Raw genomic sequence first — 27,808 nt, forward strand, 5'->3', positions numbered from 1 at the left:
GCTAACTTTTGTAAACTCAGGTTCATGAGTCATGGTGGCATCAGGAGTGTGTTTTTATCAGCAACATCTCTGCAACAACTAAAGCAGGAATAAACATCTGGCACTGGAGTCTGAGTCTTTGATTTATTTAACTATTTCTTATTTAGTATCTGTTTATGACCCGAGAGGACAAAAGGGGACGTTTGTCTACTTCCACAAATGAGAGTGAGAGTGACAAGGAGACAGTAAGTGGCATTTGTTGTATGTGAATCAAGTAACAATAGCATAGCTAAAGTTAGCGACAGTCACAGCTGAGACTGCTGCGGTAAAGAGTCAAGACAAAAGCTGCGGGAGATTAACCAGCAATGACATGATGTCGGCTCAGAGCCAGCAAGACCTTCACATCAGTGTAATGGACTTGGATTATCCAAGTCCATTACACTGAGTTGGATCCAAGTTGGATACACTTTTTCTCAGCTCCGATCCAATTCCAATATTGATTTTGGATGTTTGCTGATACAGATACTGACACCAGAGCTCTTCTTTCGATAATATTATTCTTGGTGTTACGTGGGAGGTTACATGAGGCTTAAGCAAACCACACAGCACTACTTGGTAAAAGAGCAAAAACTCGACAAAAAAACATGAAATGCACAGTGTGGGAAATCTGCTGCCAGGGCCTCAATAAAAAAAAAACAAAAGATGTTGGTACACTGTGGAATCATGGGAGTTGTTGTCTTTACTGTTTAACAGCCACCATTGCCAATGAATGTCCTACTTGAGGAAATGTATTTAAGTTTTATTCATGCTATTTTAAGTCACGTTCGCTGATGTTTTCCTGGAAGTTTTATCAACCAACGACCAAATGAATCTCACCGTTACCTTGAGCAGAGATAAGGATTTCTCTGGGTTTGAACATTTGGGACAATGTAAGAAAATATACTCGACGAAATGATTAACAAAGATCTCGTCGTTTCTAGACATTTTAATGCAGAAATGTTACACATTATATCTTTGATTGAAATGTATTCACAAGTGCACAGCAATTAATTATCAACTACTAGTGAGAAGCGCAGTATCTGCACCTAATATTGATATTAAATCACATTGGTTTTGAATGAGCTATAAGATTGTACAGTTAAGCCATGACTTATTTTTTTCACTTCTAAAGAGTAACAAAATAAAGAACAAACAAACACGATTAGAAACAAAAAGACATAAAAAATATATACATTCATTAACAAAAATGTGCATTCATGTGTAAGATGGATAAAGGAGGCAAAAAATCCTAAACAATGTGCATAAAATTTGGACAGAAGTCCGTGTTTACCTGCATATCAGGCAGTAATGCTCATCGTCAGAGACCTGCACCCATAAATGTGTTGCACTACGGGAGCTGCCTGGCCCCCCAGCACTCTTCTCTCAGCTATATTTATCTCCACCCTCACCATAAAAGGCTGTGACTGCTGCTTGGACACTCTGGCAAGGGCCAACATTATTTTTGTTGTGTAGACCGCAGCCCTGTACGCACCTACCTGTAGGTTTTGCCGGGATACAAGCTTTAAGTTTGGAGTTGGACCATCTTTTCCTTTGAAGCTTGGAGTTTGGGGCTTTGTGTCCAGGGTAAGGAAACGGCAGCTGTCGTGCAGGGATACGACGTGATAACACAGGTTGTAGCTGGTGCATATGTCTGTCTTAGCATGCTGAGAAAAGTGCCTGATTGCCTGAATCTTATATCGTGTCTTGCTAGCTGATGTTGCAGGTTTGAATTTGCAGATTTCATGATGGTTAAAAGAAGACTTAACCTGTTTTCTTTTCTTTTTGATCAAGGAAATCATTTGCAGTTTTTGGCTAAATATAAAAATAATGTCTCTATAATATTATTCATGTTGTAGTACAGTTTATTTTTTCCATCTTGAGAGCTAAATTAACTATCCATGTTCAACAATAAAGAACATGTTGAAGGAAATGAAAGCATGGCGAGCTTGTTAATGTTAATGACACCTGTAATGTTTAAAATTCAGTGAAAGTCATGATGAACCTACAGTTTATCCACCTGCTCTTGAACACTAACCACCCACACAGACGAACAAATAGGCAGCAAGAAACTCAGAAACCCAGAGCTCGTACCGGCAGCGGTCTGCACCATGTCTGGATCTATACCGTTCTACCAGAAGCACCACCTCCACTACGACCGTGGCTACCGCAGCAAGGAGACAGAGTCTAAACTGAGCCAGTACCAGTCCAGCAGCAGATCTGCTGTTGCCAGCAGCAGATATGCTGCTGCCAGCAGCACCTCCACCACCAGCAGGAGCAGGGGGTAAGGAGGAAGAAGAGGATTGTATCTTCATGGTCTTTCACACAGGAAAACCCTCCAGCTCTCCCCTTTAATGCCATCTGCCTACCCGACTGATCAAGTTCACCTCCTGCCGCAGCTTTGGGATCATCTTTCCTGCTAATCATTTTTCCCCCTGCTCTCCTTCACTTTGATAAACCCCTCACACACACCTGAGGATCACTACTCTTCATGTTTTTAACAGCTTGAATCTCATTGCATGTTGGCTCGGGGGTGCCCTGTTTGCTTTATGCATGCTGACAAACCTTTACCTTTAACACACATATTCCTAAGTAACTCATATGATGGGAAACTTGGCTGGGTTACGGTATACGATGTAGACTGAAATACAGTCTTGACCTGTGCATACCATGTTGAAGAGAAAGTACCAAGTGGCAGTGTGTCCGTCTCGCCCTCCTGAAATCTGGTGTCTTTAACATTCATTATTATGTCATGGAAACTTAGTAGCTTCCCTTTATTTCCAATAGACATCAGGAGAGTTGTTGTTCATCGGTGGCCATTTCTGTTGTACATGTTCTGTAGTTGCTGTTTAAGTAAAGAATATCCCTGGATCAAATGAGTTGTTGTTGGTGTATGTGTCTGTAGTTAAATGCACTGAATGAAAATAAACAGTTTAGAAATGATGGCTGTGTCAAGTAGTTTGGTTTTATAGCTGAGTCGCTGTGATGATGTATCACTAGAAAGGGGCTTTGTAAGGGCGGGATAACAAAACACCCAATTACAGCCGATCCTATCTTTTTCAGTGCCTGGCAAATCTTTAAATACCCTGGCCTGGAGAGTGTGAACAGGTCAGAGGGGCTTAGGTTTGACAACCAACATCTGATCTTGGCCTTTACACTTACTGCTGGGCAGCCCACCAGCCACCAAATCTGCGCTGCGGTGAGAAAGGGAGAATTATGATGTGGTGATGATTTAACAGTCAGGGTGGTTACGATATTGATGAGACAAATACATTAATGTAATCACGAACACTGGATTTGTTGTATGAGGTAAACTTTAATGGTTTTAAGTGATGAAACCAAAGCTCCCCATATTATCATCAGTTTTAATGGGAGTTGTTGCCGTCCTGGGGGCCTCATTACAGAAACTTTCAAAGTCCGAAACCCGCTCTTAACTCAGTTTAGGATGACAGTCAGGATTTTTGGTTTTAGATAAACATGTTTTCCTAACTGCACTAAGAAATAATTATGTAAATTCAAAATCACTGCCACTAACTGTTAGCCTACTGCATCTGTATGGCAATAACAATGACTATGGGGAACAACATGAACACTCAAATATTAGGATTGAAAGGCTACTCAAACTGTAGGCCTAACTGTTTGAGAAGCTAACACTGATAGCCTGTAAAATAATTTAACAGTGATGTTAGCCTGTTTGAGAGGCTAACACTGATATTAGGCTGTCGTAGAGGCTAACACTGTTATTAGCCTGTCGGAGACGCTAACACTGAGGTTTGCCTGTAAAGGAGGCTAACAATTATGTAAGGCTGTTTGAGAGGCTATGACTGATATTAGCCTGTTATAGAGGCTAATGCTGTTGTTAGCATTTGGAGAGGCTAACACTGATATCATCCTGTTGAAGACGCTAACACCTAAGTAAGCCTGTAAAAGAAGTTAACAATGACGTTAGCCTGTTTGAGAGGCTATGGCGGATATTAGCCTGTTGTAGTGGCTAACACTGATGTTAGCCTGTTAGAGACGCTAACAATGAGGTTAGCCGCTTGCTTAAATTTCCTGGACCATGTCTTAATGAATATCTATCTTCTCGTCCACTGATAGGATTAGCTAGTCCCCAGACGGGATCATCCCTATGTTCCCCGGGTCCTATGTTCCCCGCTTTGTATGTGACCGGGGAACATAAGACCCTTTTTTAGAAAAAGGGTCCTATGTTCCCCGCTTTCCCCCAAAAGGGTTAGGGTTAGGGGCTAGGGGCTAGGGGTTAGGGTTAGGGTTAGTTACTTAGGACCCTTTCTTAGAAAAAAGGTCCTATGTTCCCCGGAAACAGTGGGGAACATAGGACCCGGGGAACATAGGTACGCTCCCGCTCAGACTAAACGCTGAAGCTAAAATTAAACGCCCATCTTTGCTTGTCAACTAGTGGTAGCAAGCTAGCTAGCCAGTGACAAGTGAAGTGTGACAGCCATTGTCATGGATACAGGGAGTCTGTACAGTCCTAACACAGATACAGGCGTGACAGGACATTGTAGGAAAGAATAACTGGAAGATGGGACATTTTCTGTAATTATGCCCCTGATCCTGGAGAGTCGAGAGAATGTAAATGGTCAGAGCTAAAAGGGCAGTGGCCTACATTGATATGGGAGAAATGAGGGCAGTTGCCCTGTCACCCTTCTTGCCCCTGCCTCCTTATCAGGTTCTTGTTATCTCATACCCTGAGCTCCCAACCCCAACTCTCAGAGTGCTGCAGATAGTGTTGCCACGGACAAAGTGTTTGGCGTCTGGCCAAAAATCTAAAATTAAACGAAAGCAGATAGAGAGAGATAATTGTTGTATGTAGTGTATGAGGATTTGTTTGTGTTGTAATGTCAGGTGTGTTCTCAGATGGTATGTGTTGCTGTCATTTCATACTAGATATCAGCAAGTGTTGTGTTTTTGGGGAACCTCAGCAGTGTTCATATTGTCTTTTGTGTTAGATCTTCTTATTGTGGAGGTGTAAAAATGCTTAATATTCAAAACTAAATCATCTTCACTACTTTCCCTACTGAACCTTCATCTACACCTTCCCTCACCTTGGCTTTGTACCCACATGTTGATGTTGTGTTATTAGCTGCACTGTCTGGCTGGGTGCCAGGCTGACGGTATTCTATATGTCCCAGACTTAAAGTGTCTTCACAATCTGGGCTGGAGGCAAGCCGACTGAGCCCTGTACCAAAGAGAGCCAAGCCAACTTACTTGGCTGTGGATAAAGAGAACCAAATCATCGGCTATGTAGTGCCTATCTTCAGGGGCAGGTAATGAACTCTTCTGGAACTCAAAGAATGTTTTGCAAAAAGTTATTTCAGTTTTAATGATATGCCTTACTCCCCACGTCCATCCCTGGCTCTGCTCAACGAACTCCTAGTCAAGAGTTTGCAACAGGATTATCGGATACAGAGCAAGCGAGGGTGAGGGACACTGCTGCATACATGGCTCGCAGGGATTTGTTCACCAGTGGCCTGGAGATGGAGAGGTCAGAGCTGATCTCCAGGAGGGAGGCCATGCGCGGGTCGGCCGAACGCATCTCCCTGAACAAAAGGGTCAGTGGGGGAATTATACACGTAGCTGTTTTAAGGTCATGCAGAACATCTTATATCACATAACATCAGTGACGTGATGTAACACTGGCTTTGTGGCTACAACACAGCAGAGAATCTCAGTCATGACATCACAGGCTTATCTTACTTGTGACATCACAGTCGAGCATTCTGGTTCATGATATCACAGATTAGATTTTGTTGCTTGTGACATCACAGTAGGTATATCTGCATCATGACGTGAGGTCATGATGTCACAGACAACTTTTGTTTCTACATCACAGCAGGCAATCTCAGTCACTATAACAGAATTATATCATCTGCATATTTGCGTATGTAATTGCAGTACAACTAATGAACACAAAGTGCCTGTGGCTAAGTGGTTACTATGACTCCTTACACAAGGGAGTTATTTATGTCCCTGGGTGATTATGTGAAGTAGTATCAGACCATTCATTAGGCATCATAAAAGCAACAGACCCCCCTAACGGTATTTATCTGTCTCCACTCTGCCAGATAGCCTTACTACTGAGTGACAAATTCCTCAGGAGATCGTGTTTCTTGAGACACAGGGAAGCAGTGTCCCACTGGTGTTGTCATATTATGGGCTGACTCACTGAATGCACAACTACACGGGGCCTCAAGACCCCTGGCTATTCATAGGACATAATGACAAACAGTCACATTTAAAACTCGTTTTGAAATGTGCATACATGTTGCATGTAAAGATTTGGTGGGATGTTGCTGAATTTGTGTACGTTTTTGCTTCAACCTTGCATTTTGAATTCTTGATGAAATTATGGGGATTTTTGTAAAGGTTTGGTTTGGTTTGGTACAGTTGTCCTGAGTGATTTAAAGCTTAAGAACTGTTCTGTTTGTAGATCCATGAACACGAGGAACACTTTAAGCGCATGAACGAAGACAGCCTGATGCATATCCCTGAGTTTGTGATTAAACCACGCTCCCACACAGTGTGGGAGAATCAGTGTGTGCGTCTGCACTGCACTGTCAGCGGCTGGCCCGATCCGCGGGTCGTCTGGTAGGTCACAGACACACACCACCCATAACGTTTCCATACATCTGTCCTTTCTGTCCCCTTTCCATTATGCTATTCCTTTGAACTACATCTAGTTTCCATTGGCTTTATCGTTTTCCTCTTGATTCTGTTTCATCCTCTAAGTTTTTTCTGTTTCCTCTGGTCTGTCTTCTTCATTCTTTCTGCCCACTACAAGGTACAAAAACAATGTGGCAATTGACCCTCTTGCCAGCCCTGGCAAGTATAAACTTGAGAGCAGATACAGCGTGCACTCACTGGAGATCAACAGGTAGGTCTAGCTTCTCCAAAAAGCCATTGAAACATCTTGTGCCAAAGTTCAATATCCATAACATGTCACCACCCTAATGGGTTGACAACGTCCTGGAATTCGCATACAGCTTGTGTATACTTTTTTGTTGTTGTTGTTGATTATTTAGATAATCACGCCGGTGTTTTTGACTTGTAAGGTTAGCCTGTCAGCTAGCCCGGAGAGCCAGTCACCATTCTCTCTGACTTGTGCTTTAAATCCCTTGTCCAGTGATGAGGTCGGAGCTTTACGGCTCGCTTTCACAATATGGTGTGCAACAGTCACTTTCGTTTTTGGCAGCTCTTCCAAGCACCAAGTGTAAAAAAGAGCCTATATTAGCATGAGTCTCGCTATTGTTGCTAATGGTTATCTATCCATCCAAAGGATCAAAAATGTTAAAAACACTATATACAAAAACAAACGTTAAGCAACATTAACAATATATACAATGCGTGACTGTTGATTTCTATTAAGTACTGCACACCACAGATACTTTCATGTACAGAGACCCACACCACCTGGTGCAGATGACATCATCCCTGGTGTCTATTTATTGCCGGAGTATTCCTGGTCCAGAGTTATGGGACGCTTTACAGTCGGGGGCTCACATAGTTGGTATTATTTACATGGTTGAGAGGGCTGAGGTTGATGTAGGGGAAGGGAACTGTACACAGAGATCCTTAAGAGAGAGAATGTGCATATCATGGACATTGATCACCTGATGCTCTCTTCTTTCAGATGTGATTTTGATGACACAGCGCAGTATCGGGTCTCTGCTATGAACGCCAAGGGAGAGCTGTCTGCTTTCGCCTCCGTCGTTGTTAAGAGTAGGTTTCACCAAGTCTTAAAACCATCACCTTTCAACGCTCTTAACACAAACAGACTCTCAAAGTCAACTTTCATGATCACATAATTATGTAAAATCACAAGACAATCACCATAAATCAGTACCATCACTGTGTAAAGTTTGTAATAGGTCTCAAAAGTAGGGCCAAATGTAATTTGAATTGTGTCATAACAATTAGATGCCCACTGTAGTTCATCACTATGTATGTATTAATAGCAACTGCTGCTATTTCCACAGGGTTCAAGGGTGAGATTGATGAGGGCCTGCCAGAACCCAGACGTAAGTGTGAATCTACACTGTATTTGTTTGTTTTTTTGTTGCTGTATTGAGAATTTAAAGCTGCATTGATTACTTTATTTCCACTATTAACATAGTTTCATCGAATGAAGTTGTTATGCCGGTTTGCTACATGCTAGCAAACAGTGCTAATGTACTCATCCAGCAGGATTCAGTTATTTCTCGCCATAAATTCAATCTCCTTATAGCTCTGTTTTAGTCTCCACCAACTCTTGAGAAAAATATATCTGTCTATCTTTGATTCTCCTCATGAACTAGTTGCTAACTTTGTCTGTCTGCTCTTTGGCACTGTGCATGTACTGTACAGCTGCTTTATCAGAGAGAATCTGCCCGCAACAAAAACACAACAACATTTCACGGGCAGCACATTCTCTGGCTGTAAATCCAAAATAATGAGCTAAAAGAGAATAAAAAGCTCCACAAAGCTAAACAACTGTGGAACAATGTTCTGTAGTTTAGTGACTAATTTCAAATTACACAAAGCCTTTTGTTTTTATGTTAATATAATGCAGCTTTTATGTCGTCATTATGCTTTTATTGTTCATTCTCAAAACATTATTTCATATTATTAACATTACTCATGTTGGGTTGTCTGCTCATACATAACTGACCTGCAGTGATGAGTGGGATGAGGTTGGGTGCTGGAAAAGACAGTGCTTGCTACGGCACTAACAACTTCTTTATTTTCTTAATGTTGCTGCTGCGACAATACAGGGGCCAATACTGAAGGTAAAAGGGTCACAAAAATCTGGTTTGAAAACATTTGGGTGAACTTGATGTTTCCACTGACCACGTCGACTGTGTCCAAGCATGACCACTCTTGTCTGTATAGAAACTAAAAGTCCACAGTATTCTCCTCCTAGTTTTACTTTGTATGCATCGACCATGTTTCGAGTCTGCCGTCTGTCAGCTTATGTTCTCATGAGGAGGAACGTCTGCAAGATTTTCAGCGACTGCGCTGCCGTAAGATTTGTCTTCGGGTGCATCTGCATTAAATGATGGAACATTTGTTGACATTTGATAGTGTCTATGTTGTCTTTTCGTGTGTATAAGATTTTTATTTTTTAATGAATTCAACAGGTGAAACACTGAACGTTGAATCTTTTCAAGTGTCTATTGCGCTTCAATTTGTAATGCATGACACTGACCTGTCGTATTTCCTCCACTTCTTGTTGTGAGCACTGTACTGCAGTTTCAGAGTCACTCTTTCAGTCTGTATTTGTTTGTTCCCTCTTCCCCACCTTCCTCTGCCTGGATGAAAAATGTCGCTCTAGCTTATTGTCATGTTTTTCTTTGGTTTTTTGCTCTGTGGATATGATTATTGATGTGATCATATTCTGTATCTTTCACAGTGTCATGTTGAGTTGAATGAAGTCATCTTATGCAAACTATTTTGCACTATAATGCAGAGTATTGAGTCTACTGTCTCCTTCTTTGTCTGTAGATGGCCCAGTGTCGGAGTATGGCATCACCTTCAAGACTCACATTGTCGATAAATTCGGTGTCTCATTTGGAAGAGAAGGTGAGACAATGAGTCTGGGATGTACGGTCATCATTTACCCTGCCCTGCACCGCTACCAGCCAGAGGTCCAGTGGTACAGAGACGGTAAGCAGACGACTCCAAGATGTGGATTGTTGTACTAATTTGCATGTCCTTTTCTTTAGCATATTAGTAGTTCATGTTACTGAGCCATCCTCCATCTTTTCCCCAGGTGTTCTGCTGTCTGCTTCTAAGTGGTACCACATGCACTGGAGTGGAGATCGAGCCACACTGACGCTCACACACCTCAACAAAGAGGACGAGGGGCTGTACACCCTGCGTGTTACCACCAAGTCTGGATATGAAACCTACTCAGCCTATGTCTTTGTCAGAGGTGGGTGCACCTTATCTTGTGTTAAAAAGTTAGAAGACACTATAACTAAAGTAAAGATGGCTGCTATGGGGGGTAAATATCTAATTTCGGAAGTTTTCTACCTTTAAATTTAAGCCTCGACTTGGGTGAAAGTCCTGTGCCTGTCTGACCCAACCGCCTCCCTTTTCGGACTTGTCGCTGTTTATACTACTTCACCTGACTTCCTCCTTTACTGCCGTAATAACTTCTAACAAAAAATGTAAACATAGGTGTAATACTGCTTTCACAGTCAACCTATATGGTTGTTTTTTTTGATGGCCTGTCTTAATCTTGTTCCAGTGTTGCCTCCAACATTGAGACTCTTTCGGAGGACTCTAATCTCTGGCTCTGACTCGTCCGTGTCCGTGAAGTCTTCAAGCCTTTAATTCTATAAAATGTTACGTATCTAAAATATCCTCCCACAGACATTCTCGCTGCCGTTCTAGTCAACACATCTTTAATGCAACCTGATTCCCTCAGCTTTGTTTTTTTATCAAGTATGTCATCAGATCAAGGTCAAAGTCACAACAGCACGTCCTCTGGCACATGATGACAATACCACATTTAATAGTCAAAGTGTTTGAGTATGAGTGAGCGGTTTTAAATAGGATATATCTAATAGAGACACCACTGAGTGTCAGCTCCCTGGCATCTGTTTGAATACCATGGAAAAAGTTGTCAGTGAAGCTTATCTTTGCTGCCTTCAGAGACAATCTGACCTTTGAAGCTTCTGCTTCTCCTCATGTTGGAGTATGAACACGCCAGAAAATAGACACTGTTGTTCCCAGTGGTACTGCTCGGGGTCGCCCGGTAAAGAAAAGGCCAGGTACAGTCTCCATAACAAAATGCTATATGATCCTGGCTGCAGTCAGGCTATTCTCAGAGAGCTCTGCTATGGAATGACTCTGGCTGCGAGCGCAGATAGATACTGTAAATATCTGCTTCAAGGAGAAACAATAGGCTGCCCAGTTTCCTTACTGCTCTTTGTGTCCAAACATACTCTGGTTATAATTATCTCCTCTATCCTTATTTCGTGTGTAGTCATTCAATGAACAGAGAAAAATACCTTATTCATAGGCGGTAAAATGGAGGCTACATTTGTACACATGCATGAGTGAATAATGATGCAACTGCTGTCGGGGGTGTAGTCATCACTACAGTAGGTGCCCTGGCTTTACCCTTATGTTTCTTTAAGAGTCACCTCTCTTATCCCCTTTCACTCTGGGGCGGGCTGCTGCTAATTCTGTCCTCCTGCCACTGAGTGCTCTCGGCTTGTGTTTGACTTAAGGACCTGAAACATTCCTGGCATGAAGCACAGTTCAGCACAGGGCACAGAAGAATCAGTTCATTACAGGCACACCAAAGATGAATAAATATGAAAAACACAACCAGTGGGACTTGTTTCAAAGTGTGTGTTCATATTGATAATGCTGATGGTGTTTCTGTTTGAGTTAGACTCTGATGCTGAGGTTGAAGGAGCTCCCGGTGCCCCTCTGGATGTCCGCTGTCTGGATGCCAACAAGGATTACATCATCGTCACCTGGAAGCAGCCAGCTGTCGATGGTGGCAACTCCATCCTGGGCTACTTTGTGGACAGGTCAGCCATGTTGCTGTTATGTATTACTCGAACACAGTTTAAAAAAGGTATTTCCATATTATCAACTTTATATTTCTATTAGATCTCAGAGGCAGATATTGTACTTCCTACTCTATATTTGTCTGATAGCTTCAGATTCTTTTCAGTTTACAATTTTTGTTTCGTCCAGTGAAAAGAACGTGTCTCTAAATGAAAAATTAGGTGATTTCGAATTAGAGTTTTTCTGATAAACCGAAGGATGAAGGGACCTTTGAAAACTATAAACCAAACTGGATTAATACCAACGAAAAGAGTTCCAACTACAGAACACCTTATCAATAAAAATCAGAGGAAAAAAAGAACGGTATAGTATTGGTGACTGGCAAGTGAGAAAATATCAGATCAATACCTGTAGCACTGCTTATCACTAAAGGTATTCCTACATTTGAATAAAAACCTCAGCGTGTAAGACTTATTCTGTATTATGTGTCCAGATGTGAGGTTGGAACCAACCACTGGATCCAGTGCAATGACACTCCGGTTAAGTATGCCCGTTTCCCCGTCACCGGCCTGGTGGAGGGCCGATCCTACACCTTCCGTGTGCGTGCTGTCAACAAGAGTGGCATGAGCCACCCGTCCAGAGTCTCCGAGCCAGTGGCTGCATTGGACCCGGCGGACCGTGCCCGCGTGAGAGGTACCGTACAGCAACCAGTGTTCTATTTCAGAGCTTTCATGGACACATTGTTCCTTTTGTTATGTTTTGAAAATATGGAGATGTTAAAACTTGAATAAACATTTGCCAGGTACCTCTGCTCCCTGGACCGGACAAATCATTGTCACAGAGGAGGAGCCGGCAGGTAGGAAACTTATTTTTTTAACACCATGAATTATGCCAGTGGCATCAAGGTCACGTTTGACTGATGTGTTCAGGGACCTAATTCCTTCTCTTCGACCATCAGAGGGCGTTGTTCCTGGCAGACCTCTTGAGCTGCAGGTGACAGAAGCAACCAAGAACTATGTGGTGCTGAGCTGGAAGCCACCTGCAGGGAAAGTCCTTGAGGGTGTCATGTACTACGTGGAAAAGGTAAATTTAACCTATTTACACACCACAACCTGTTAAAGGTATACGACGCCGGATTTCTTGTTGCTGTTGGTGAACAGACCATTTAAAGTCTGATGGAGCAGTGTTAGCGAGAACAAAACAGAAAATCAGATAAATAAAACACTATTTTCTGATCATTTTGTTTTAAGTTAGGTTCTGAAGCACAGATAAACATGCCTGCACCTCTGAATAACATCCAGATTTTGAGTGAAATCAGCCAAACTGTAAAATTCATCATGTTCGCTGGTTTGCTCTCTGCCCTGCCTGAGTGTGTGTGTGCGTGTAGCTCAGCCCCGCCTTCTATAACAGACTGAGAGCACTGAGAACGGAGAGCCCCCAAGACAGCAAAATACTAAGAAAATAAGAAAATACATGCAGTGAGCAGCACAGTTTTACTGGGTCAGAATTGATGATTGAGTGGGATTAGTTTTGTATGAGTATATACTTTGTGTTTTCTCGCACCTTTAACTACAATTGTTACATGCCAGTGTTTCTGTGAGAGCTGACCTTGCGTCCTTGTTTGTCAGTGTGTTTCAGGCACAGACAGCTGGCAGAGGGTGAACACAGAGATACCAGTCAAGTCTCCTCGCTTTGCACTGTTTGACCTTGCCGAGGGGAAATCCTACAGCTTCCGCGTCCGCTGCTGCAACTCTGCCGGTGTCGGCGAGCCGTCTGACCCAACTGAGGCCACCATGGTTGGCGACAAGCTCGGTTAGAAAACACAAACATGCACACATGCTTCGTAACATCAGCAACGTTACATTTTTGGATAATGACCCAAATTTTCTGGTCAACAGATATCCCATCTGCCCCAAGCAAAGTTGTCCCCACCAGAAACACAGACACATCAGTCGTTGTGTCCTGGGAAGCATCACGTGAGGCCAAAGAGTTGATCGGTTACTACATCGAGGCGAGTGTGGTGGACAGCAATGTGTGGGAGCCGTGCAACAACAAGCCTGTGAATGGCACCAGGTAAAATTACTCCTCTTTCTTTTCATCTGAGGTTTATAAAAGGCCTGTTGTTAAATAGAAATGTATTGCTGGCTAATTTGCAGGTTCATCTGCCACGGTCTGACAACTGGAGAGAAATACATGTTCAGGGTGAGGGCTGTGAACGCAGCAGGACTCAGCCAGTTCTCCCCAGAGTCTGAGGCTGTGGAGGTGAAGGCTGCTATTGGTGAGTAAAACTGAGGTTTCATAGGATAATAATATTCATTTTCACAGTAAATATTTGAGCTATCTATGGTGCTAACTGAATTTAGCATTTTTTATATCATTCCCACTGACTGAAATAAACAAAAAGCTACTTTTTCAACTATTTTAGAGAGAAATCATCATTGTTGTGAATTTCCTTGCGATGATGTTGTAGGTTACTACTGTTGCCTTCACTTCTTTACATCATCTACACTCCCACACTTTCTCCACCATGGTTCCACTCTGTCACCCTAGTCTGCACTGTTACGTGCCGCACTTCCCTGTCCAGTCACATCCATCCCCCTCCACCCTCCTCCTCCTCCTCCCCTGCACAGCCTGAGGCGGGGTCAGGACTTGTAGACTTCCTCTAATTTGGGTCAGTACGACCCATTTCAGTGGGCGTTACAAACCAGTCCAATGTCACACACCACCACCACCAACCCCCTTTTCCCTTACCTATCCTGGGCACAAGACGTGTCGGCAACCCCCCACATGGTGCTAAAGGTACCAACACACATGCCTCTCCCACCCCCACCGGTGCCCCTAAACTGCCTGACTTTCTCTGTCCTAACCTCTCTCTTAACAGCTAACCTGGCATTGGTATTGTTCTGTTTGGGTTAAAAATACACACAGAACATCATAGTCATACAGTTGTTGTCAGATTGACCTACTTTTCATGTGATTGGGTGGATATAATTTGTGTTTGGCCAGCATGAGATAATTAGGGCTATTTTTGTTTCATTTTGGTGGTTTTCCCCAACAAGAAATGAAGCTTTATTCTAGTGCCATGTAGTGTGATTGAGAAAGACAGGGCAATGAGCTCACTAAGTTCAGACTCATGATATCATATTTAATGACTGATAACCGATGAATGAGCGAATCCAATATAATTTCAGCTCCTCACAGTTGGGACTATTTTCCTATCTGAAAATCTGCCCTGTGATGAAACATCTTTTCCATTGTTTTCCTTTAGAAAAAACTCTTTACACGTATAAAAAACACACAATGTCCCAAACAGACCAATCCAGCTCCTGTGATAATTATCAGATGCTCTTTCTGACCTAACTTGAACATAACATAACATAACATAACATAACATAACATAACATAACATAACATAACATAACATAGCCTCTAGATGTCACTCATGCACTGGCTAGCTTTGTGCTGAGCAGCATGCTCTGTTTTCCCTTATGAAAAACACTTGCAAAATGCCAATGGATTCATGGTCATGTAGGCAGGAATTAGGTAGGCTAATAAGTGTATAGTTAGCTTCTGCAACAGGCTAATATCAGTGTTAGCTTCTGCAACAGGCTAACATAAATATTAGCTTCTCATACAGGCAAACACAATCTGAACACATAAATTATTTAATCTTTTGAGTGAAGGTCTTGGAGGAGATCAAATCTGTTGGCATTGCTACTAAAGTACAGTGTTTTTTCAGTAAGGGTTGGTGCAAAGCCTGCACATCAACACTCATTGGTTGTTCTACTTCACTCACCTGCATATTTCATAATCCCAAATGAAGCGTACTCACCTCCTCACACGGATGTCACTTGTTGGTCATCTTGTCTTCATTTCCTCTGCAGTCAGATGAGGACATTTTTACTGTATTTGCTGATGTACTGAATATTGCTTTCTGTCTCTGTGTTTCTGCTCGACTTCTTTTTGCTCTCTAAATGATCTTGTGGATGTATGTGTTTTTTTGAAAAAAACCTCTTATGCTTTTCTCTGCTAACTCCTGTAGGGGGCGGCATTCCTCATGGTGTGTTGCCGGAGATGGGGCCGGGGGGTAACGTGGGCCAACTAACCGAGCACAGGCCACGCTGGACGGGCACGCATGAAACTGTCCAGTCCCCCCCTGACACTAAGCAAAAGCGCAATAAAGCTCAGGCTGACACTGAAGCCAGGGAGGGGGCCGGGGCTGCTAGCTCAGGCCTCGCCAACCCCACAGAGGGTAAAAGCAAAGGGGGCAAGAGAGGCAGCGTGTCCTGGGCCCCTGACCTGGCAAAAGACCTGATCTCAGAGTCTGTGTCAGACTCAGTTTCTGACTCACTTACTGACATAGCTGCACACTTAGATCCAGTCCCTGCTGAGGTTCAGGATCAGGCTGTAGAGACAGTCAAAAAGCCTGAGACCAAACAGGCACGTAAGTTGTCAGCTTCTGGTAATCGGGAGACAGCGAGGCCGAGGAGGGAGTCGTCAGGTGAGCACTGGTCAGAGATCTAAAACAAACCACAAAAACTCCATCAATTTCCCCCCACTTGTATTTTACCCTGACTTTACATATAATTATCAGTTGTTGAAGTGCTCTACTGGTATTCTTCTCTTTAAGGTAAGTCACTGTGCAACAACACCAAACTTTAACTCAACAAAGTCACGCTTGTCAATAGTTTTGCTGGTCACCAATTTCCCACAACCTTCTCCTCTCTCGGTGGCTCGGCATCAGTCACCTGCCACCTCAGGACCTGCCATCACATCGAGTACCCAGAGCACTTTAACACACAAACACACACACACAAGTATGTCATGGCAGGAGCCAGCTAATCACACCCTGTACTTGAAAAGTGGGTCATCCAACCAACACAAGAGCAGAACACTTGTGACCTGAGACCTTTCTGGTAGTGCACTACATGTGTACCTCTTCAGATGTCCAGCTCTCGGGCACTTTGACCAACTTCTCCACCCCTAAATAGGGGAGGGTGTCATGTTCACCTGACTATTTGTGTACGACAGGTCAATTTATTATCATCATGTTACGTGATCCTGCTTTTCGAGAGACCTTTTGCTCACAGGCACACCTTCACCCAAGTCCCAGAAATCACTGCGGCCTTTGTTGACATTTTCTTACCACAAATTTTATGTGATATTTAACCATTTTACACATTTTAATTAGTAGTACAAAGGGATAGTTTTATTTTTTGGGAAACATGCTTATCTGCTTTCTTGGCAAGAGTTAGACAAGAAGATTGATACCATTCTTGTATCTGTGCGTTTTATATACAAAGCTGCAGCCAACAGTCGGTTAGTTTAGCTTAGCTTAGCATAAAGACTGGAAACAGGGGGAAACAGCTAGCCTGGCTTGGTCTAAATGTAACAGGAAAAAATCGCCTACCAGCACCTAAGCCTCTACTACAGGCTAACATTAGTAGTAGCTTCACCAACAGGCTAATATTGATATCAACTTCTCTAGCAGGCTAACATCAGTGTTAGCTTTTCCAAGAAGCTTACATTAATGTTAGCCTCTCAAACAGGCAAACATCAGTGTAAGTCTCTACAACAGGCTAACGTCAGTGTTAGCTTCTCTGTCAGACTAACATCAGTGTTAGCTTCTCCAACAGGCAAACGGCAATATTAACTTCTCCGACTAATTTAAACGTTATCTTGTTCTTAAAATCCATTCAGAAACCAAACTGTACAAATAAAAAGTCGTATTTTACCGGGATAATGTGCCGACTTGGTATTAGGCAGGTGCAGTGACTTCCTGGAGGCTTCGCTGGGTGTCTGGTTTTGACTCTTCGGTTTTTATGCAGATTAAACAAACAAAATACAACATGCTAACATAATGTTAGCTAACTGCCTCGTTAGCATACAAACATGAGAGTGGTATCGGTCTTTTCTTATTTCCCAAAAAAACTAACTATTCTTTTAAGCAAATAATACAAATGCCTGATATAAAAGGTTGAAGGTGCAATTGTGTTGTTGGTTACAGCAGGTTTTCACTCACTGTTGTCTTTAATCCAGTATTGATGTCATTCTTGGCTGTGGAAGGCAGTAAGTAGTAATACCTGCTGTAAACAGAACAGCTCTCAGTGATGTGACGCTGAAGCTCAACACCATCTACAAACTCATGAAACGCAATTTTACGAGTATTTCAAAGAACAAGGATTATTGATGAATCAAACCAGCTGGCTTGAGGTGTAAAAAAAAAAGGTTGGAAATTAAAAGTATCACCTCATTGTAGTGCTTCAGTTTCCCATTACTTCACCCTGTTCCCCTGCTGAGCCATCATGTTGTTAATTTGTAGTCCTCTGTCATCGCAGCCTCTCCTGCTCCACCCTATGGCATCAGTGTCCTGGAGTGTGTGCGCGACGCCATGGTGCTGGGCTGGAAACAGCCGACCTTCATCGGCGGTGCTGACATCACCGGCTACTTTGTGGATTACCGTGAGGTCATCGATGGCGCGCCTGGGAAGTGGCATGAGGCCAACATCAGGGCTGTCAGTGAGAGGGCCTACAGGGTGAGTTGATTTTAATTTCAACCCAGATATAGTTGGGTTCAGGGCAATTTCCTAAGCAAGGTTCTGTCTTCATGCCCCTTTGTCTTCAGGTGTGTGACCTGAAGGAGAATAAGAAGTACCAGTTCCAGGTGAGGGCAGCCAACATGGCAGGCGTCGGCATCCCATCACTGCCCAGTGACACCTTCCTGTGTGAGGAGTGGACCATCGCCGTGCCAGGTTGGTATCTTGTAGTATCTTGTTCTGCTTTAAGTTTTATAATAAAAAGTTTTCACAGCATAGCAGCGCTTATCGGACAATACATCTTCAATATATCTGTGAAAGGCCGATATATGGATTGGGATTGATATCACATCCTCAACTTTACTTGAGGAAGACAGAAGAAATCAAGAAAGCAGAGTGCAGGCAACATTATCAAACTTACTGATCTACAGTGTTTTAGCCCCGTGTACTTCTGTTTTGGACCACAGGACCCCCGTACGACCTGCAGATCAGAGAGGTGCGTAGCGACTCTCTGGTGTTGCTATGGAAACCACCTGTGTACCAGGGCCGTGATCCGGTCAACGGGTTCTACATCGACATCAAGGAGGCGGAGGCGCCGGAGGAGGCGTGGAGAGGAGTCAACACTAAGGCTACGGAGAAGACGTACATCAAGGTCGCCATCATCAGGCCTAGAGAATCATTCACACGCGTGTGACAGCAGCTGTAATCTGGTTATCTTTTATTCTCCAGATTAAGAATCTGAAGGAAGCAGAGACGTATGTGTTCCGTGTGCGCGCTCAGAATAAAGCCGGTGTTGGAGCGACTTCGGATGTGACGGAGCCGGTCCCAGCTCTGACCAAACCAGGTGAGAAAAACAGTCAACTCCTGGTGAATTGCGAGCTAATTGTTTCAAGCTCTAACACTTCCTTCTCCGGGTTTCAGGCACTAAGGAAATAGTCGTGGACGTCGATGACAACGGTGTCATCTCCCTGAACTTTGAATGCTGTGAAATAACCCAAGACTCCAAATTTGTGTGGTCCAAGAACTACGAGGATATGACAGAGTCATCCCGCCTGACCATAGAGACCAAGGCAAACAGGTGAGACGACACTGAGACTCTCTGATCAACACGCCATCGCTCACATTTCTTAGTTATGAACTCCTACACTGTGTTTCCCTGCAGGTCCAAAGCTGTTTTCAATGCCCCCGGGGAGGAGGACATTGGCATTTACTCATGTCTTGTGACCCACACTGATGGTGCTTCATCCAGCTACACCCTCTCTGAGGAAGGTAGGTGTCGAAGTCCATAAGAAAATCACACGTTTTAAGAGCTGTTCTGTTTGTGAATCTCTTCCTCTCGTCTGTTTCAGAGTTGAAGAGGCTGCTGGTGATCAGTCACGACCACAAATTTCCCAGTGAGTGTTTTAGCATCACGTGTCAACATCGCTGCTGTTTTTTTAAGTATGACATGGACCAATTCTTTCATTCTTCCTCTTCCAAACTAGTTATCCCCCTGAAGTCAGAGCTGGCTGTGGAGCTGCTGGAGAAGGGTAAAGTTCGCTTCTGGCTGCAGGCGGAGAAGATCTCCGCTAACGGCAAAGTCGATTACGTCTTCAATGATAACGTTCTCTCTCAGGGAGAGGTCAGTGAACAAAAAGTAAAATGAATCCTCAGTGATTTGCATTCATTCATATATATATGAATTCTGTTTGAAATGTCTTCTCTCTGATTTGCAGAAATACAAGATGAACTTTGACAAGAACACCGGTGTGATTGAGATGATCATGGAGTCTCTGACCCCGGCTGATGAGGGCACCTTCACCTTCCAGTTGCAGGATGGGAAGGCCACCAACCAGTCCAGCTTGGTACTGATAGGAGACGGTATGTTCGGTCAATCCAGAAGAATCCTAAAGTGGGGATTTTTAAACCTGCTTCTTGTGGCCGATAACAATAAGATAACTGATAATTTCACACTTCTTTCTTCAAAAAGAAGCTCCTAACCTGTAGTTTATGCACAAACTGGACTTCAGTGAGAGTTTTCTTTAGTTAAACGACTGTTACAGAGTATAAAACCCATAGAGAATCAGTTTTATATTTAGTTTTTGGCATAGAAATATAATTAATTTCAGGAGTCGTGCTAGCTCAGACGGTAAAGCACATGTCCCATGTACATAGACTTTGTCCTTGCTGCAGTGGCCCCTGGTTCAAGTCCGACCTGTGGCCCTTTGCTGCGTGTCACCCTGCTCTCTCCCATCCCGTTTCCTGTCATCTCTAAACTGTCCTATGAAAATAAAGCTATAAAAGTCCAAGAAAATACTTAGAAATATAAGAAATATAAATTATTTAAAGCGGATATATTGAGATTATATCAGCCTTCTCAAAAACCTAAGTTAAGTTGAATATGCACAGTTGTGATGCAGGACTCTGCAGCTCTAGCTTCTGGCCACTGGGGGGCAGTAAAAACATCTAAGAGAGCTCAGAAAGCCAGCTTGAGCAGTTTCTACTAACTAACAGTCAGGCTTTATTCCTGTATTGTCACAACAATCAGATGACAATATGATAATATAATGACATGATACTGTAATTGTGTGCCTACTATATTTTCAGTGTTCAAGGAGCTGCAGAAGGAATCAGAGTTCCAGAGGAAAGAATGGCACAGAAAGCAAGGTATGACACACTGTTATGAGTATTTATATAATGATTTTAGTATTTGATTATGAGCGAGTATTTACATGATTAAATGATTAGTGGCATTGTCTGGAAAACAACAAAAAATGGACATCAGAGTATCCCAGAGCCCAAGATGATGTCTTTCAAATGTCCAAACTTCTTAAAAGATATAAAAAGCTGAAAATATAGCTTAAAAATTATTCAAATGATAAGCCGATGATCAAAATAGTTGCAGATTGATGTTCTGTTGACTGAGTGAATGTTTCAACTCTACATTTGCATTGCATGTTCTGATTTTCATTATTCTGACTGTTCCAGGTCCTCACTTTATCGAGTTTTTGGGTTATGAGGTGACACCAGAGTGCTGCGTTGTGCTGAAATGCAAGGTGAGACAGAGCTTTAAAGATTTTTTTAAAGAAAGATGTCCTGCATTCTTTTAAAGAAACACTGTCTCAGAGTGTCGTCACTTCGTCGCATTTCAGGTCGGCAACATGAAGAAGGAGACGTCAGCGCTGTGGTACAAAGACGGACGCGAGATCAAAGCTGACGAGCACCTCGGCTTCACCGAGGGAGTCCTGAAACTGGAAATAGCGCAGGTAAAATATGAGGAAGGAACCCTGTGTGAAGTGTGGATTCATGTATATATGTATATTTCTGTACTGTATTATTGTCCCTGAATTCATTTGCATATATGAATGTAAACACACAGCTCTGTTCAAGTCCAAAGCCTTCATATTTTCTGGAGCATTTCTCACCTCAGTGTTGGTCCAAAAGATGAGGTCATTGAGTAAGTTGGAGTAAAAAAAAATGGAGTCGACAAAATATTTATTTTTTTACTAATTACAGCTGGAAACTCCTAAAAACTTCTGTTATAAATAACCAGCATTAAAATAAACTTAACAAATCATATTTTAAGACCTAACGATGCCATTCATTCACACAGATATCACTTTCTTCTGTAACTCTTCTGTCTTCATCTCTTTAATTTTATCTAAACTTTTCTCCATTCTGCATCTTCTAACTCATTCCCATCTCACTGTATCGTCTCTACACGTCTGTCCGAGTGGCGTTCAGTGTCATGACATCCCTCCAGGAAGCCTAACACGTATAAACATGATGTCACATGTGTCCCATTTCAGCGCGACTCCCCTCCAGACACAGCAGAGTATGCCGACACCCTAATCTGGAGAAGACTAAAAGTTGGGAACAGTTATCTGTTGTCGTCACGGGCCAACGGCCGCTTCTGGTTTTGCCGTTCTGCCTGAGAATGCTTTTTAATTGATTGTCGTTAATTGATGTTTGTTTGTTTGTTTGTCCGTCAGCTTTTTTGCTTTTGTGTCATATCTATGTTTTCTGCAGCACCCTTAGCAGAAGAGAAAACGCTTGCCTTTTCAGATGAATACAAATCATATTCCTGTTCAGCGTTGCTTTTACGACTGAGTCTGACGCTCCTGTTCTCTCCGTCAGATTTCAAAGAAGGACTCTGGGGTGTATGAGGTCGTCCTGAAGGATGACAGAGGAAAGGACACTTCCAAATTGAATCTGACAGATCAAGGTAACCTTGCAGTCACAGTCACACATTAAAGGGTAACAGTAAAGGTAATTTATCAGATTACATGCAGTTTCCTCTGGAGCCAGAAAAGGCTTTATGCCCAGTTATCTCCTGACTGTAGAAAATCTATCACTGTATATTTTTTCTTCTAGGTTTCAAAGACTTGATGAATGAAGTTTTCAGTTTTATCGGTAAGAAGATAAACACATTGTCACTATGCAAAATGATCCCTGATTCTTTTTAAACTTGCATTTTTACCCAAATTAATTTTATTTCATTTTCAGCTAACTCCTCCACACCACTGAAGATCACAAGCACAGATCAGGGCATCCGAATCTACACCTTCGTCAGCTACTATAACGATTTACTCCAAGTGACATGGCACTACAAGTACGTTCTGTGTCTACGTCTCCATTTGTGCACATTTGGCATTTAAACAATGAGTTACAGCCAATCTGACCTCTGCACATAAGCTGATTACTTAAAAAAAAAAGTAAATTGGTTTATTGTAGTGTGATTTCCATGTCACTGAGCTGTCTGTATCGCCTCTCCGACAGGGACTCAGCCATTGCCTTCTCTGACCGTATAAAGAGCGGTGTGGTCGGGGAGCAGCTGTGGCTGCAGATCTCAGAGCCCACAGAGAAAGACATGGGCAAGTACGCCATTGAGTTCAGCGATGGGAAAGGTGGCCTGAGGAGGACTGTGGAGCTGTCTGGTCAAGGTGAGAGCATCAGTATATTAGAAACTTCTCTCACAGCCATAATGATTGTTGTACTACAGCTCCAAGTTGTACTACAGCTCCATTTGATGACGGATTTCATGCTCTCTTGGCCAATACGCCCTTTTGAGACTCAACCTTCTTTTGTTTTGCAGCATTCGACGACGCTTTTGCAGAATTCCAGAGACTCAAGTAAGATACCAACTACAAGATAACGATCACATTATTAGCTTTATTTAGCCGACATGACATCATGCATGCTGCTCGTAATTTTAACCTGTTGTTTTTCTGTTTCGAGGAAATACATGAGGAACTAAACATGCAGACAAAGCCTCAACTTTCACTTCTGTTTCTCAGCACCTTTGACCTAATTTGTTGTTCCTTCTTTTTTGTTTTTACCTCATCAGAGCTGCTGCTATTGCAGAGAGAAGTAAGTGATATTGTGTTCAAAGTGGCTTTGTGCTTGGCAGATTTTTGGTCTGGTTGCGGTGAAGCTGTGAGCTGTGATAGCTGAAACGTAATCTATGTCTATGAAATGTGCTTGTTTTTGCCACTGACATGGGGGAAAGGATCCCTACGGAGTGGACCTTCTTGTTATATTACAGAGTAAGACAAGAAACTGAAGCCATTATATCGCGAGGCAGTTTGCATGCATGACATGAAAATAAAAGAAATCAATCAATCAATCAAGGACGTTGAAACCATCGCAGCCTGTTTCTCAGCTGCCAGCTGACGTGATTGCTGGACCAATTCCAAAACTTTTTGTAGCTATCAGTCATGTAGAACCCTAAAATATGTAAAAATAAATAAATAAGTGGTTTTAAAATACTGCAATTACCCTTTAACTGCCAACATAATAGTTACACTTTTGATGACTTACTTTTAAAATTTGCTTTTTCCTCTTTCAAGTGTTTATATTTGTTAATTTTTTTTCTTCACAGTGTGTTTATTGTATGGAAAAGCACTTTTCTTTTTGTAAGTGCCTTAAAAATAAAGTGTATTTGTTGTAAATATTGAACATTGTTTCTTTCAGATCGTGCCCGGGTAGCAGGAGGCCTGCCTGATGTGGTCACTATACAGGAGGGCAAGGTAAACTGTCTGTTAATTCTGATATCATACACCTTCAGTTGTCCTCAAGAAAGACACAGAAGTGACTCTACATGCCTAAATCTTATTGTTATTATTTCATAATATGATGTCTGTCCTCTTACCAGGCCCTCAATCTCACCTGCAACATCTCGGGCGACCCCGTGCCAGAGGTCACCTGGCTGAAGAACGACAGAGAGATCACGTCCGACGACCACTGCATCCTCAAGTTCGAGTCGGGCAAGTTCGCCAGCTTCACCATCACCGGTGTAAACACGTCGGACTCTGGCAAGTACAGCATCCTGGTGAAGAACAAGTACGGCACAGAGAGCGCGGACTTCACCGTAAGTGTCTTCATCCCTGACGAGGCGGGCAGCAAGAAAAAATAAAAACGGTCCAAATCTTGTCGTAAATATGTATAAATGAAAAATCACTGGAAACAGTCACAGGAAGAAGAAAAAGGCCTGAGGGTGTGTGAGATGTTTTGTGTAGAATATAAACTCTAGAGGTGCTGAATCTGAAATGAAACGTCCAACAGTTCAGAGAGAAATCCAAGAGTGTGGTTATGATTTGTAACTTAAAATAATCATAAATATGTGCTCATTTGGTCCAAAGATAACAAATCTAACTGTGTGACATCATGTCCACTCAAAAATGTTACTGTTGCAATTTTAGTGTTTGTTTGTGCAAAGTTGCAGAAATTCATTTTACGTGACTTAATTTTAACGTTACTTGACAAAAGAAAGCCAAAGACGATAGTTTCAGACATGTTGTGTTGTTAAGTCATAGAAAATAAGTGATTAAGTTAGCGTGGAATGTCTTTAAAAAAGCCAAATGAATGTTTTTACATGTTTCATCCCATTTGCTACAAATTATGTGTACTTTACCACCAGCTGATTATATTTTAAAAGCATTTTCACACGCTTGAAACATGCTTGAGATACAGAAAGTCAAGACGTTGCATGTATTAAGTGTGCAGGTTGGTGCATTCAAGTGCTGTTGGGAATCTGCATCATCAGAGTTTTTAGATTCTGCAGCCCCCCATCATTTAGGTTGTTTAGATACCAGGTAACATAACCTTCACGAAAATCAAGACATGGTGGAGTTGTTGGACAACTTTCACATCTCTGCTAAGTGTTCGCTAAGCTTCAAACCATTAGCTCCTGTGGCTACACCTGTCGAGCTGCCTGCACTCAACAACGGTGGCAAATTTACCACCGAAATCCTGAGTAACTCTAAAACAATAGCTTCAATACGTAACGCTATCTCTTCCCCAGATCTAAGAAAGAGCGGGACAGAGCCGCTGACGTTAGCTACAAAAAGATCTGATAGCATCTAGGAGCTGATATGCAAGTTGTGAACTGAGCCTTTTTTAAATATCACTTTGACGCCAACAACTAGGCTGCCCTATACTCCTCAGCCTTTAGACTAGTAATGCTTGGCTAGCTAACAACTGCAGGTCGTAAGCTAGTTAGCTGAACATGCTAACGTTAGAGAAGACCAACACGGTTTATTTCACTCCTCACATTTTTAGAGTAGAAGTAGAAGTACGCATAATGTGATGCAAATGGGCTAAAACATGATGATTTACTGTAATGTGCCATTTCATCAGATTTCACATTCAGTCCTGTTTTATTGTAATTCACAATCATTTGAATGTCGTGATCATGACATCACTTCCTCGTCTCCCTGTCGGTAGTCAACACTGTATGTTTGCCCTCTGTCATTATTGATATCCACCATTGTTCCCCCCTCCCCTCCACAGTCCTTCAATAATGATTATGATGCCTCCTTTATTTATGATCATGATGATAATGACACCACTGTAATGAAGATTGTTAGATCACCTGGTTATTATTGAATCACTTCCTATTCCCCTGTTTCTTGATGACACTAATAAAAGCGAGCATGTACTTCCCCACTTCCTCCTCCTCCTCTTTGCGTTGTCTCACTTTCCTCCACCCTCCACTATTCACACTGTTGTTTTCAGTTTACTCTCCCCTTCTTCACTCCCAGTCACGATTTCTGTAGACCTTCGACTGCGAGAAGATCAACCACCAGCATGGAGACAAACCCTCTCTCTACTGCAATAACCATGGTGTGCTTGATTTATGACGCTGTGGAAACTAAAAACTCACTGATAGATGGGCACAAACAGAGCGAACAAAATCAAGCTCACCAGAGTGTAAGTGAGAGAAAACTAATGCTGTTTCCCCTTGTTGTCGTCCGGTCACCAGCATCCAACGGTACAGTCATACATCGATTGATTTTTGTGAGGTTAAATACTTAAAATAGGGCCATTTTCCTCTGAAATCACAGTCGAGGTGGGAAACTCAAATGTCGTAGTTGTTCCAGGTTTCAAGTCCCATAAACATAGAAAATAGATTGTTTTTATTTCACTGCTTCCTGACTGATCAGCAGCTTAAATGATGATGGATAGATCGGGCTAACGTTAGCATTCAGTTACTTCTGAGCTACATTAGTGGAGCTGATCGATCGCGAAGTGGCCGCTTTGTTAATATTGTCAATTAGGGAACTTGGGATCCTCGTGCCATTTTGAATCTTAACAATACTATAAACTTTTACTTTTGGCCAGTGGCCCACCATCCTGGATTAAACGAACAAGATACGTGTTAGTTGGAGATCTTTAGAGTTGCTGATAGGCAGTTTTCTTTATCTTTGGACGGAGCCCGGCACGCTGTTTCTGATGTTTTAAGGTATTTCCAGTCTTTATGCTAAGCTAAGCTGCTCCTGCTGATTCTTGAGAGCGGTGTTGAACAATTTTTTTCTCATCCACTGTAAAAATCATACAGTAATTTCATGGAATCAACTAATCTTTTCTCACTAACTTAACATAAATATACACGTTTTATTATTCATTTCAAGTCAATTTAACTTTATCATTTTAGTTTTTACTGTCAAAACTTTAAAACAAGTTCTTCCTACTTGAAGTCTTTTCACTTAAAATCATGAGTTGAATAGATGTAGTTGAGTCAACTAATTCAAATAAGTTGTTTATTCAACTTAATATCTTCAGGTTATTAAACTTGTTTTCTCGAATTAAGTTCATTTGAAATTTATTTTAAAAGGCAATAAGGCGTCAAAATTCATCCTAGGTTATGTTGACTCAAATGTTTAAGGCTTGATTTACATTTTTGATTGTAGTCGAGTGTATCTGGACTATTTCACCAATCATAGGTATTTTTTGGCCTCATTGAACTTCCTGGGTAAGTAGTGGACATCATTCTTTGGATGGTGTGATAGATTATTTCAGGCTTTTATTACATGGTGACTTCTAACTCCAGTTTTCTCATCTCAGGTGGAGGTCATAGAGGGAACACCTGACTTGGGTATTACTTCATATTGGACTGATGCAGATGGAAATGTGGTGTACAGCCCGAATACCCCAGTGGAAAAGATGAAAAGCCCAGTTACTGGGACGAAAACGCAGAAGCGAAAGGGTGAGAGGGCGTGAATGAGACATTGCAGTACGGCTTAGGCGGCGACGTGTTTACTAATGATTGTTCTCTTGCAGACTCTGTAGCGAAGACACTTGCCATGGACAAGGTTGAAGACAAAAAGGAGAATCAAGTGCAGAAAGATGAGGAGAAAGTTGCAGTCGAAGCGTCAAAATCTGAACAAAACGAAGATGCAAAAGAGGAGACTGCTGACCAGCCTGTGACTTCTGACCAATCAGAAGGCCCCGAGCAGCCTGCAGACACAGTGA

At 42.3% G+C, this 27,808-nt stretch overlaps 1 protein-coding gene across 1 annotated transcript; it reads left to right on the forward strand.

The window, feature by feature from the left end:
- Nucleotides 1–2,126: 2,126 nt before the first annotated feature.
- On the forward strand, nucleotides 2,127–26,002 carry myom1b (myomesin 1b). Its single transcript, XM_073488074.1, has 38 exons — nucleotides 2,127–2,299; nucleotides 3,016–3,123; nucleotides 5,169–5,303; nucleotides 5,414–5,588; nucleotides 6,467–6,624; nucleotides 6,818–6,910; nucleotides 7,667–7,755; nucleotides 8,013–8,054; nucleotides 9,517–9,678; nucleotides 9,785–9,946; nucleotides 11,420–11,561; nucleotides 12,035–12,234; nucleotides 12,344–12,397; nucleotides 12,500–12,624; nucleotides 13,170–13,353; nucleotides 13,440–13,614; nucleotides 13,698–13,819; nucleotides 15,584–15,985; nucleotides 17,880–18,076; nucleotides 18,166–18,292; nucleotides 18,544–18,728; nucleotides 18,806–18,920; nucleotides 18,998–19,154; nucleotides 19,239–19,345; nucleotides 19,426–19,470; nucleotides 19,561–19,697; nucleotides 19,792–19,936; nucleotides 20,663–20,722; nucleotides 21,044–21,111; nucleotides 21,208–21,321; nucleotides 22,193–22,280; nucleotides 22,430–22,468; nucleotides 22,562–22,667; nucleotides 22,835–22,998; nucleotides 23,151–23,187; nucleotides 23,403–23,425; nucleotides 24,029–24,084; nucleotides 24,210–26,002. The coding sequence occupies exons 1-38, from the start codon at nucleotides 2,127–2,129 to the stop codon at nucleotides 24,468–24,470; spliced, it is 4,932 nt and encodes a 1,643-aa protein (XP_073344175.1). The 3' UTR covers nucleotides 24,471–26,002.
- Nucleotides 26,003–27,808: the final 1,806 nt, after the last annotated feature.

This window comes from Pagrus major, chromosome 19 (assembly GCF_040436345.1).
Source record: "Pagrus major chromosome 19, Pma_NU_1.0".
NCBI lineage: Eukaryota > Metazoa > Chordata > Actinopteri > Spariformes > Sparidae > Pagrus > Pagrus major.

Coding starts and splice junctions, on each gene's coding strand:
- myom1b (XM_073488074.1), top strand. CDS start 2,127: ATGTCTGGATCTATACCGTTCTACCAGAAGCACCACCTCCACTACGAC. Junction 7,756..8,012: donor CGCCTCCGTCGTTGTTAAGA/GTAGGTTTCACC, acceptor CTATTTCCACAG/GGTTCAAGGGTGAGATTGAT. Junction 19,698..19,791: donor ACGTTCTCTCTCAGGGAGAG/GTCAGTGAACAA, acceptor TCTGATTTGCAG/AAATACAAGATGAACTTTGA.